The sequence below is a fragment of the Mauremys mutica genome, chromosome 3 (assembly GCF_020497125.1).
Source record: "Mauremys mutica isolate MM-2020 ecotype Southern chromosome 3, ASM2049712v1, whole genome shotgun sequence".
NCBI lineage: Eukaryota > Metazoa > Chordata > Testudines > Geoemydidae > Mauremys > Mauremys mutica.
Genome location: NC_059074.1, coordinates 69,323,068 through 69,336,420, shown reverse-complemented (window position 1 = coordinate 69,336,420; position 13,353 = coordinate 69,323,068). Strand labels below are relative to the sequence as shown.

The 13,353-nt window shown below is 44.7% G+C and overlaps 2 protein-coding genes across 2 annotated transcripts; one reads left to right on the top strand and one right to left on the bottom strand.

Moving 5' to 3' along the window:
- Positions 1-1,842: 1,842 nt before the first annotated feature.
- Positions 1,843-4,358, bottom strand: PNRC1 (proline rich nuclear receptor coactivator 1). Its single transcript, XM_045010723.1, has 2 exons — positions 3,495-4,358; positions 1,843-2,944 (listed from the first exon to the last, which is right to left on the bottom strand). Exons 1-2 carry the CDS (start codon positions 4,236-4,238, stop codon positions 2,501-2,503), a joined length of 1,188 nt encoding a protein of 395 aa, XP_044866658.1. The 5' UTR covers positions 4,239-4,358; the 3' UTR covers positions 1,843-2,500.
- A 64-nt stretch (positions 4,359-4,422) lies between these two features.
- LOC123366873 (BLOC-1-related complex subunit 6-like) lies at positions 4,423-5,416 on the top strand. The gene has a single exon (XM_045010724.1). It carries the CDS (start codon positions 4,423-4,425, stop codon positions 5,092-5,094), a length of 672 nt encoding a protein of 223 aa, XP_044866659.1. The 3' UTR covers positions 5,095-5,416.
- Positions 5,417-13,353: the final 7,937 nt, after the last annotated feature.

Here is a 13,353-nt window from a genome sequence, read left to right as displayed (position 1 = left end):
GAAAAGGCATAGCTCTGTCTATGCTGGGGCTTTTGCAAGCATAGCTATGTCTTTTTTTTTTTAAAGATACCTCCGAGGGTGCAAAAGTTCCATAGGGGAAAAAAAGCTAATGTTATATCTATTCAGAAAGATATAAATGGTGGAGAAAGGCCAGATAGCTTGACATTGGTGTCATGTAACATCATGAAAAGGCTGACAAAGAATGCAATTAGTAAAGAATTAACAGATGGCAGCATAATTAATGGCAATCAACATAGGTTTATGGAAAATGACTTGTCAAACTTGATATCACTTTTGAATGAGAGTAAAAGTTTCATTGGCAAAGGTAACTGACTGATTTCTCTAAGGTGGCTGGTTTAGTACCCCATGACATTCAGATTTTAAAGTGCTTCATTGAGCTCTTATATGGGCTGAAAAGTGGCTGATCTCAAGAAGTGGCTCTAGGGACATTTTTAGTGGAGACTCAAAGAAATCTTCTTAGCCTGAATCACAGCTGGTAAAGTTTGCAGATGACAAACTGATGGCACGACAAATAAGGACAAGTCAAATATACAAAGGAATCTAGATTACACAGTAAATTGGACTAATTTAAATGTGTTTTTATAACATTTAAAGCAATACATTTAGAAATAAATGTAAGGTGACAATTATAGGACAGAGGGACAATTTTTGAAAGTGACTCAAAGTCCTAGGGCTGGGTCTACTGAATTTAATTATAGTAGAACTCCCTTTTATGAATTAATTGGGGGATGGAGTTCATAACATTCTACATCTTAATAGGTACAGCACATAAATGGAACATCACTATGCTATGCTACATCACTTTCTTCTTGTCCTTCAAACCAACTTCCAATGTACTGAAGACTTCAAAATCTGAAGAGATATAGACCTATTCATCATTTCCTTTTGTTATGTGATTCTCCCTGCCCCCCCTCCCAAATTGGGAAATGGTTCATAGGCCTGGCTGTTTGTAAAATTGATAAAAATTGAAGTTCTACTATATATCAGTTCAGAACAGATTGCTAAATATAATACAAGTATACTAGTATAGAGGAACTTTTATCTTAATGCTTATTTCCATAAATGAAATAGTAAATTTCCTTTTCTCCCCCACTTAGTTCTAAACTTTTCAGAAGTTCAGAATCATTTTAACTAGTACTGTTATTCTGAACAAAGTCTTAGAACGCAGTAATTTTAGGAAGCGACTCTCATGTTATCTGCAGTAGAAGCTGAAGTGCAGACAGCCCATATGCATGTTTAACAGTTAACCTTAACTTACTGTGAAGAATAAAACATCTTTACTCCATTGAGACTGCAACTTCCTTCAGTAGAGCTTTTTCAGACCCCTACATCTCCAACTGTTTTAGTATATTCAAGGCACCAGATGACAGGAATAACCAGTGGGTAAAATTTTCAGAAGTGCCTACAAACTGGGACAAATTAAATTTTCCATCCTAAAAGGACTTTCAGATATTCCATTCTCTTCCTTACCTGGCTTGAGATAGCAGTCACCTACAAACCATTCTTAGTGCCACACTGTCCTCACATCAGTGCTCTTTAATTCAAACTAATTTTAATGACTGTTCTTACTACGTAGATAGTAACAACCTTGATTTGAGTGCTGCACTATTAATACAGTTATAATTCGCAAACTTAACTAAAGGAAGTTTTAAAACATCCTTCAAAACAATTGCTGTTGTGACTATTGACTAAGGTTTCATTTTGCATAAATAAGTAAGTATCTGGCACAAGGGCTGTTAGAGCTTGAAATGTTATTTCAAAAATAATGAAAGCTAAAAAACCTCTAGGTATATAATACATTCACACAAGAGACAGACATGCTTAAGGGGAGGCCAAATTATTTTTATTTTTTTATTTTTTAGTAACCAATTGTATTTATGGCAAAAAAGCTCTGCTCCTCCTTTTCAGGAAGTAAGCAGTGCTCAGATTGATGGGTTAGATTCTTTACTCAAATTCGAAAATTAGCTTGGTAACAAAGGAATGAACAAGAATTCCAGATATTATTTCCAGAGCAGAGATCAACAATTCACATCTGGATGAAAATTCCATGTTTACAATGGATTGTGCCACATATTGCAAAACTTTTCAGTAGTGCATTAAGCCGTTCACAGTTGAATCTGAACCTTGAGATTAATGAGCTGCTTTCTCCTTTCAAAATGTCATTACCTTGTGCAAATTAGTCAAGTCTTTCCAAGTGTCAAGCATACATTTAAAGCTGTCCATATTTTATATACAAAACACCTACCATTTGGGCAGTGCAAAATACATCCTTTCATAACAAAACTAAAATGTACCTCTCAAAGTATGAACAAGAATATACACATATTACATGATGTACATTATTTACAGAGCCATAAAAAATATAGTACAAAAGTTTGCGATTATAAGACTTGACAGTCCTTTTATATTTCATGTTGCAACAAGGCAAGTTTCAATTTCCTGGATGGAGTCCTCTTTGTAACTACCCATAAATCTCGAGTTATGCTTGAACTTTTAGGAGAGTTTTTAAATGGACTGCCATCAGTTCCTTATTTTGGTCAGAATATTCAATAGTGCATCCCACCCAGTGACTGGGAGGCTTTGGAAGGACACTGGGAGATGGCGGGTCACTAAACTTTGCCCCAGCATAACTTTCTTTTTGGTTCACTTCAGTTGGAGAACCAGGTTTCTTTGATTTCATGTTTCTGAAGTTCTCAGTGTTATTAAGCGGCTTTTTCTCTTGCTTTTCAATTATCTCAGGCGACACGGAAAGTTGCCAAAAGTTACTTTCATTTGTTTTCACAGATGCGATCTTTGTGAGCGGCACGTTACATTTGCTCTTCTGCTTGTTACTCTTGGGCTGTTCACCCAGGTGTAGGCTGTGAACAGGCTGGCAGTGGGGAGCGGGAGCCTTCTCAGACTTGCCCATCTTGTTCTTCAAGAACTGCGGAGACAAAGACAGACATTCAAATAATGCAGGACAGAGCAGCAGCCAGGGGCTGGGCGGCAGAGGAACGTCCCCCGCTCGCTCAGCCAGGGGAAGCGATGTCCCCCCACGGCCCTACTGTTGTCTGTCACTCCACGAGCTGGACGGGGTGAATGAGTCCCCGGGAGCCCAGTGCGCTTCTGGCGGGATTCGCCCGCGCCCCAGCCGAGAGCTCCGGCCCGGACCCCGTCCAGCGCAGGAGCTGGGCGCTCCCCTCCCCATCCGGGCGGGGGCGCGGCTGCAGTGACCGTGGCAGCCGGGCGCCTCCATGGGGCGCTGCACTCCGCACACGTCACCCCCGGGCGCGCGGCCACTAGGCTAAATCCGGCTGTTGCTGGGCGCAGCCGCCAACCGCATTGGTGGATTCCCAGAGCCAATCAGCGCGAGCGGCACCTCTTCCCTGCCCCGAGAGAGCGCGAGCGTAACGGAAACTTCCCCTCCCCCCACCGCCCAAAACGGGGAGACTGGGAGCCGCTCCCCGGGGCTCCAGCCCGCACCCTCCCCATACCTCCTTCCTCAGGGGCTTGCTGGGCGCCGGTCTCGGGGGGGTCGATGCGAGGGGCTCCTCGGCCGGGGCGGTGGGAACGGCTGGTACTGGGAGCGTGGGAACGTCTCCCGGGCCGGGGGCTCCCAGCGGGGCCCTCCTGCCCAGGCCAGCGCGGTGTTGTTGGTACTGCTGGTAGCGGCTCGGTAGCAGCCCCGAAGGGCTGGGCCGGATCTTTCCCTTTCTCCGCCTCACTCGCTTCAGCGCCGGCCGCGCGCTACCCCCCGGCCCCGCCAGGCAGCAGCTGGGCTGGTTCTCGCAGTTGTTGCCCCCCCGCATGAGGCGTTGGAAGAGGCTGGGGGGCAGCCGCCGGGCGTCCTCGGTGCCTGCCGAGAGCCGGGCTAGGAAGGGCGGCGGCGCCGTGGTGGTGACCATGGCGGGGGTCGGGTGTTCGCAGCTGCGCAGGGGGAGAAGAGAGGGCGCTGGGAAGGGGCCGCACAGCGTCCGCGGGGACTTTGTAGGCTTCGATGGTGGTGAAATCCCAGATCCGCTGCTAGGAGAACATGGCGGGGGAGTGAGAGGAACGGCGAGCAGCGCCCCAGTGTTGTTACTCGAGAGGCACACGCCCACTTCCGCCGCCGCACCAATCAGCACAGCCAGTGACACGCCTCTCTCTGGCAATGACCAATCCGAAGAGACTGAAGCCATAATAGGACCGCCCTCGCCAATCCGGAAAGACACAAACACTGCAGGACGCGCCCTCTTCATATCGTCTCCGATCAGAAGAGAGACAAACACAACGCGGCACGCCCCCTTGCCCTCAAAACAGGCCAATCCGGAAACCGATAGGCCGAAAGAGTCACGTCTTCTTTTGGTAGCATCTGCCAATCGGATGGGGCACAAACAGAATAGATCCCGCCCCTTCCCTACTCTATAGCCAATCAAGAGAGGCATGAACGTTGCGGAACCGCTCGCCTTCTCGTTACAGGTTCTAGCTAGCGCGAGCGCCGGGGGGAGGGGAAGCGGGACGGCGGCGGCGGTTATGGCGGAGGGGCGCTGCGGTCCTGCCGCGGAAGCAGAGGGGCCCGGGCAGCAGGAGCAGCTCGGGGCCGAGCGGAGCCTGGAGGCGCTGAGCCTGGAGCGCGGCGCGACCGGCGCAGGAGCGCGGCAGCCGGGGGGTCGTAGGGCCACTATCGCCAGCGCGCTGGAGCTGGAGGGCAGCGTGCGCCGCGAGGGCCTCCTCACCCACTTCGTAGCCAGCAACCTGCAGCGGAAGATCCAGCTCAGCGCGCCCGCCGCCAGCCCCATCCCCCCCGTAGACCCCGCGGCGCTGCGGGACCTGGTGGCCTTGGCCGGGCAGGTGGCCGCGCAGGTGGATGAGCTGCTGCGCAGCGTGCACTGCGGCCTGCAGGCCCTGACCGCCCTGAGCGTGGGCTGCATCCAGACCTACCGCGACGGCGTGGAGAGCCTGGGCGAGGCCGTGGACACCAGCATCCGAGCCATGTACACGCTGGTGGCGCGGTGCGAGGAGCTGGACCTGGCCATGCAGCCCGTGCCGGCCCTAGCCAGGCGTATCCGTGACATGAAGGGCACGTTGGAGCGGCTCGAGGGGCTCTGCAAATAGCACCCTGGGGCGGCCGTAACCCCTCAGCCCATGGCCCACGTTGCTCAAACACCACGTGCCTCATCCAACAAGCCATCTCCAGCAGGTGCTGCTCCTTCGCACACACCGCACCTCGGCGTGCGGCAGCTCAGGAGCTGATCACAGGCCCAGGATTGATACACGGGGAAAGTTTGACTCTCTCCTCGAAAGCACTTTATTCTTATCTGCCTTGATCTCCGAGCTGGGGAGTGGCTTCTTCCACTGCTATTTTTGTTGAATGTTTTTTCCTGAAATACCAATTAATAGTTCCACTAAACTTAAATAAAGATATTTGCTATTTTTTCTCCCGTGGTTTCCACTCTCAGTAAAGACTGAGGTATTTTGAGTGCTAGTCTCCTGACAACTCTTTCCATAGGTGCTACAATCTGTTTTCCTTAATGTTTTCAGGCCATTTGCGACCATCTTCTGCATGGAAACAGTTGTAGAATGGGGCTCAGAGTCTCTAAGACTTCTTTTGGTTGAGGGAACCATGGTAGTCAGGATATACTAATTCTTTGTTTTTGCAGAACTGTTTAGAAGCATAACAGCTTAAAATTCAGTTATGTAAATCATTTACCTTTTAAAATAAACTAGGAGCTTGGCTACACTTACAAATTTGCAGCGCTGCAGCAGGGTGTGAAAACACACCCTCTCCAGCGCTGCAAATTGTGGTGCTGCAAAGTGCCAGTGTGGTCAAAGCCCCAGCGCTGGGAGCGCTGTCCGTTATTCCCCACAGGGAGGTGGAGTACCGACAGCGCTGGGAGAGCTCTCTCCCAGCGCTGGTGCTTTGACTACACTTAGCGCTTCAAAGCGCTACCGCGGCAGCGCTTTGAAGTGCTAAGTGTAGCCACAGCCTTAGGGCTTGGCTACACTTGAAAGTTGCAGCGCTGGGAGTTACAGCGTTGGTCGTGCAGCTGTGCAGGGCCAGCGCTGGTGTGTGGCCACACTCACAGCTACCAGTGCTGGTGTGTGGCCACATTTGCAGCATTTACAGCGCTGTTGGGAGTGCTGCATTATGGGCAGCTATCCCAGCATTCAAGTGGCAACAACGTGCTTTTCAAAAGAGGGGGGTGGAGGGTGGTGGACTGTGACAGGGAGTGGGGAAGATAGTGGATTTTTGGAGCCAACACTGTGTGTTAGCTTCCTGGATTTAAAAATCACAAAATGTTCGCGAGCCCTTAGTCTTAACTCTTAATTGCAAACAGCCTGCATCCAACGCTGTTTCTCTGTCAAGCAAACTGCTTGCCTCTCATTTGATCGTTCACAGCCAGGTACAGATAGCTCCTGTTTGCTGTGATCAGTGTTTGTTTTTTAGATAAGCAGTTCAACGGAGCTCCGATCGGAGTTCACAACAAAACAAAGAGAGGCTGCATAACAAAACAAAGAGAGTAATTTAGTTAAAAGCATTCTGGGATATCTCCTTATTCCCTGGAGGCCAATAAAAGCGCTGGTGTGTGTCCACACTTGATGAGCAGCGCTAGATTACCAGCGCTGCAATCGCTACACCCCAACCTGGCCAGGTGTACAGCCAGCGCTGCAGCCAGGGAGTTGCAGCGCTGGATGTGCCTTGCAGGTGTGGACGGTTACTAATTGCAGCGCTGGAAAGCCTCTACCAGCGCTGCAACTTGCAAGTGTAGCCAAGCCCTTAGTGGCATTCCTGTTTTAAATTAGGCCATGCTTTCTCCACTTCCGTTATGTGATAGTTCGCACATCTGATATTTTATGCACTACTAGAGTTGAAAAATAACTCATTCTCATGTAGAAGCTAAGATTTGCAGCTGTGTTAAGATGGTATGGAAAACAGGTTTTAGTTTTAACAGTTATGACAGCTACTAAATTCAGGGAAGTGGTAATCAAATAATTGGTTTTAATTAGTATTATCTCATTAAAATACTAGTGCTGTATTATTGGAAAATGGAATTTTTTTTGCCTGCTTTTGTAGTTAAGCAAATAATTGGATTTAAAATCTCACTGGTTCCTTGGAATGTAGTAAATCCTGAATATCAGACCACTGTAACTTTCTCTTGTACTCTTGTCATCAAGACAGTGATGAACCAGTGCCCCAGCATACTCCTGATCTTAATAGGAGTTAGGGCTTGGCTACACTTACAAATTTGCAGCGCTGCAGCAGGGTGTGAAAACACACCCTCTCCAGCGCTGCAAATTGCGGCGCTGCAAAGCACCAGTGTGGTCAAAGCGTGGCTCCCAGCGCTGTCCGTTATTCCCCACAGGGAGGTGGAGTACGGACAGCGCTGGGAGAGCGCTCTCCCAGCGCTGGCGCTTTGACTACAGCTTTGAAGTGTAAGTGTAGCCAAAGCCCTACTGTTCTTGTCTGCATGTGGCTATTAAAGCTTTCATTTGCACTTTTCATATGAAGCAGGGCTAATCTCACCAAATTCTTCTCACCTGAACTTTACTTTCAGTAGAGAAAATAATTCTTTGCTTCTCTTCCTAACAATTGGTGCGCTTTCAATAACACAGAATTAATGCTGGATTGCATTCCACAGATAGCAGCACTTTTTTGATAGGCAAATCAGTTCCTTTATAGTTTCTTGAATATGTCAGGACAAACAGTGCTGTATGAATATAAAAGGGTCTCTCTTTTTTTTTTTTTTTGGTTTGTTTTTTTTTCATTGTCTTTCATTACCATGGGTGTTACTTACCTGAGATTAGAAACAAGCTGCATGTTCATGAATAGAGCCTGTAAATCTGCAGATACCCACAGACCATTTTTTGTGGATTGGATGCAGATACAAATTTTGTATCCATGCAGAGTTCTATTCCTGCGTTCTACTTCACTGCCACTCAAAACACAATATATGGCTACAAGAACCAGTTTGTTCCTACTTAGAGAGACAGCAGTCTTGTTTGCACCGTTTCCCCTTGAATTCTCTCACTGTTACTGTAGCACCTGTGAAGCTTCATATTTGATAACAATGGCAGGAGCATTAGTATCGACTGGCTGTTGGTGTTTTTATCACAGTGTGGTCTAGGCCTGCCTAGACCAAGTATATACAACACACAAGTAATATAGTGGCAATTGGTCTATGCTAGTGCTAGCATTGGCAGAGTTGTGCTGATGCTTCAACAGCAGTGTGAATTTTTAAGAAAAAGCTCATTGCAGATAAAAGCAGTAAAAGCATAGCGCTCGTAAGCATAGGGACTGCAGTCTGAAGGCAGACAGGAGAACACTAAAGGATAACTTCTTTTTCTGCTGTCTTAGCAGGTCCCATCTCTGATGCTGCTTTGGGGCTGCTCTGTTTCTTGATGTGGAGAAATGAGATGCAAATGTCTTAAGTATTTCTGCAGCCCAGACAGGCAGAGCAGCTTTGGTTTACCACCACTACCTCATCTGCCTTCTCACACATGCAATGGAATGTGCTTTAACACACCAAAAAGTCTTTGTTACTTTTTGCAATATGAGTCATAACTTAAATTTAAAAAAATCTCTTTAGAGTGGGAGATGCTGGAATGTTTATTGCTGAGATATAAAGCAGTGGTAGTGGTTAACATTCTTAATAGCAAGCTACATTTCTATCCTGTCCATCACCAATCCTTTTCCGCTTTTTCAACATAGGCCCTAATTTGCTTAATTGCTAAATGAAAAGGTGAATGATAAAATCTACTTAAGTGCAGATTCCTGGCATAGACTTGTGTCCTGCTCTAATCACCTCTCTGGTGCCACTGAGCTAACTTGCTGCCATCTGTATGCAGCGCGCATTTCAGATATTAAATAAGTACATTTCCTAGATGGGTAAACAAGGATGCCTTGAACTTTAAAACTGTTTTATGTAAAGTCTGTTTCTAGACAGTTCAGTTCAGAGTTCCTACATATTTCTCACAGTTATTTAAAACAACAGAACATGCAAGGCCAGATTCTGCCCTCTGGTAAAACTCATTGGGTTTGCACAGGTCTAAGGGCAGAAATTTGACAGGTGAAAGTTCAATACTCATTCAATACTCCTGAGCAATGGATTTATCGAAGTGCCTACTGCACAAATAAAATGTTTCATGCATGTGTTTTTATACAGTACAACTACATTTATTCAAAATGTTTTGTGAACATAAAATCCCCTAGGGGGAAAAAAAGGGGGAGGAGTGGAAAGTTGAGAGGTATTGAGTATGTGTTTCACATCAGGGGATCTAACCAAGACTAGGATAACAGCAAGTATTGAATTAAAAGGTTCATGTAAATGGAATTTGCCCATATTTGTCTTTTCATTGTGCATGTGTAATTGGCATCACATAGCTAGTTTACAGGGTAAGCTTGGCAGAATTTTATTTTTATTTCTTTTCAGGGTGTTTTCTATTTTTTTAAACTATTTTTAATTTTTACATTTTTGGGGAAATTAAGGGAGGTTCAGGGTTAGGGCAACTCTGACAGCAAATGGACTCCCAGTATTGACAGTGGGCTTTAGAGAGCTCTCTGGGAGGCCAAGGGGCCCAAGATACCTGGGTACAAGGTACAGGGGAGACACTGAGATCTGGTGGCACAGAGACCCCTGGCCAGAGCTGTGAGGAGGACAACGAACCACCCAGTTACGGGAGAGTCCACCCTCCTACTGAATGGCTCCTGCCCAGGTACAACTCCCACTGTGAGGGAGTGGAGCCATGATAGCGGCTGCACAGGGTTCCCTGCATAACCACAGATTCAGTAATGCCTGATTCCCTGCAGGGGCTAGATGAATGGGGAGGCTGAACTTACTGACTGTAATGGGTGGATTTTTTTTTCCCCCTGTCAATTTGTGTCCTACAAAATCAACATTTACAGAAACCAGTTGTTTAAATTGAATCCTGCCAAGCCTGTTTACACTATTGGGTGTTTGTCCATAAGCTACTGATTCCCTAATCTTGTCTGGAAAATATATTTTTTATTGTATGAGGAATAGAAATATATGACAAATACAAAATTATTTGCTGAAGGGTTTTGCTGATTAGATAACTGTATGGTTTCAGAGTAGCAGCTGTGTTAGTCTGTATCTGCAAAAAGAACAGGAGTACTTGTGGCACTTTAGAGACTAACAAATTTATTTGACCATAAGCTCTCGTGGGCTACAGCCCACTTCATTAGATGCATAGAATGGAACATATAGTAAGGAGATTTTTTTATATATATATATATACACATACACACACACACAGAGAACATGAAAAGGTGGGAGTTGCCCAACCGACTCTAAAAAGCTGATTAATTAAGATGAGCGATTATCAGCAGGAGGAAAAAAAAACTTTTGTAGTGATAATTAAGATGACCCATTTCAGACAGTTTGAATCTATTTCCCCATATTAAGTATCCTCGCACCTTCTTGTCAATGTGTGTAATAGCTCAGCCATTCCCAGTCTCTATTCAAGCCTAAATTGATGGTATCTAGTTTGCATATTAATTCAAGTTCAGGAGTCTGTTTTTGAAGCTTTTCTGTTGCAAGATTGCCACTTTTAAGTTTGTTACTGAGTGACCAGAGAGGTTGAGGTGTTCTACTGGTTTATGACCATCACTTAAAACAAACAGTAATAGTGCCAAAAATGCCACCATGGCTAAACAATAGAGTAAAAGAGGCAGTTAGTGACCAAAAGACATCTTTTAAAAAGTGGAAGTCAAAACCTACTGGGGAAAATAGAAAGGAATATAAACTCTGGCAAGTCAAGTAATAGTATAATTAGACAGGCCAAAAAGAATTTGAAAAGCAACCAACAAAAGACAAAAACTAAATAGCAATTTTTTTTAAGTACATCAGAAGCAGGTAGCCTGCCAAACAACCGCTGGCATCTACTACATGATTGAGGTGCTAAAAGAGCACTCAAAGAAGACATGGCCATTGCGGAGAAGCTAAATTAATTCTTTATGTTGGTCTTATCACTCAAATCAGCCTCTCCATCAGATGAGTAGCAGATTACCATTGGAACCTTTTTAAAAAATTGGTATTACATTGGTTATCTTAAGCGATGGTCACATAAATACCACCCTATACTAGAAACCTACTGACTGCTATACTTACCTACATGCTTCCATCCAGGACGCACCACAGGATCCATTGTCTACAGCCAAGCTCTAAGATACAACCACATTTGCTCCAATTCCTCAGACAGAGACAAGCACCTACAAGATCTCTATCAAGCATTCTTAAAACTACAGTATCCAGCTGCTGAAGTGAAAAAACAGATTAACAGAGCCCAAAGAGTACCCAGAAGTCACCTACTACAGGACAGGCCCAACATAGAAAATAACAGAACGCCACTAGCTGCCACCTTCAGCCCCCAACTAAAACCTCTCCAGCACATCATCAGAGATCTACAACCTATCCTGAAAGATGATCCCTCACTCTCATAGATCTTGGGAGACAGACCTGTCCTCGCTTACAGACAGCCCCCCAACCTGAATCAAATACTCACCAGTAACCACACACCACAGAACAAAAACACTAACCCAGGAACCTATCCTTGCAACAAAGCCTGATGCCAACTCCGTCCACATATCTATTCAAGTGACACCATCATAGGACGTAATCACATCAGCCATGCCATCAGGGGCTCGTTCACCTGCACATCTACCAATGTGATATATGCCATCATGTGCCAGCAATGCCCCTCTGCCATGTATATTGGCCAAATCGGACAGTCTCTACGCAAAAGAATAAATGGACACAAATCTGACATCAGGAATCATTCAAAAACCAGTAGGAGAACACTTCAACCTCTCTAGCCATTCAGTAACAGATTTAAAGGTGGCAATTTTGCAACAGAAAAGTTTCAAAAACAGTCTCCAACGAGAAACTACTGAACTTGAATTAATATGCAAACTAGATACCATCAATTTAGGCTTGAATAGAGACTGGGAATGGCTGAGCTGCTGCACACATTGAATCTATTTCCCCATGTTAAGTATCCTCACACCTTGTCAAACTGTCTGAAATGGGTCATCTTGATTATCACTACAAAGGTTGTTTTTTCTCCTGCTGATAATTGATGATCTTAACTAATTAGCCTCTTAGAGTTGGTAGGGCAACTCCCACCTTTTCATGGTGTGTGTGTGTGTGTCCTTACTATATGTTCCATTCTGTGCATCCGATGAAGTGGGCTGTAGCCCACGAAAGCTTATACTCAAATACATTTGTTAGTCTCTAAGGTGCCACAAGTACTCCTGTTTTTTGGTCTAAACTGTATATGTATTCTCAATTATTTGTATACAGAAAATGAGGTGTACCCATATAGATGCCCACTGAGCTTTAAGAGTAGTTGAATTCTGCTCAGGCTATAGACTTGAAGCCTACTCTGAAATATGCTCTATGGCAAGTTAGTTCCTGTGAGCCAACCAGGGTTAAAAATGCATGGATAACTGCAGCAAGCTTTACATCAAAGAGACATTATCACAATAGCCTTTACAGTTGCACATGCAACAGATTTTTTTGCTCCCAGTAGCATCTGAGAACCCAGGAGCAATCAGGGATTGAAAAGTGTCACCTAAATCATGAAATGATTTATCTAAAGGTGGGTGAGCCCCCTTGATGGAGAAAGATAACATATCCACCATGCTCTCAAGTTACGCCCAGTAATATCACTTTGGTCCTATATATAGTTCAATCTTACTAAACATGATGTACAGTTGAAACATGCATTAAAGGCCTTGATCCTGCAGGTTGATCTGTGCAGTCACCCACATCTTTCCACCTATAGCACAAGTTACAGGCCTTTTTAAAAAAATAAATAAATGTGTTAGCCTAGTACTGGCTTTAAATAGTAATTCAATTGCAGTCAAGTTTTTTTTTAGTTCTAACTTTCTATTTAAAATGGTTAAATCAATAGACTTAAATAGCTTCTTGTATGGCACTTTTAAAATAATTTGAAAGTGACCAGTTGTTAGTAAAGTATCACTAATGTGAACACAAACATTTGCACTTTTAAAATGGTGCTTTTTGTGTTTTTGGTAAAATAGGCCTGTATATTAATTTGGGCCCTAATCCTACAATTTGTTTCTGCAGGGATAGGCTCTGCACCTGCACAGAGACCCATTATCTTTATTGCAGAATCAAGTACAGGAGTAGGGCCTCAGGCAGTAATTTTTGACAGTGATGCCAAATGATGAGCATGAAGCAAAAGTAAATATCAACTGTTTTTTACATTGCCATTAGAGGGGAAATCTGCTTGTAATTTTTTAATCTATGCAAATATTTTATAGGCCTGTTTTGGAAGAGGGTTTTTTTTTATTATAAGGTCTTCAGTTCATGCTTCAATTGTACATAATGT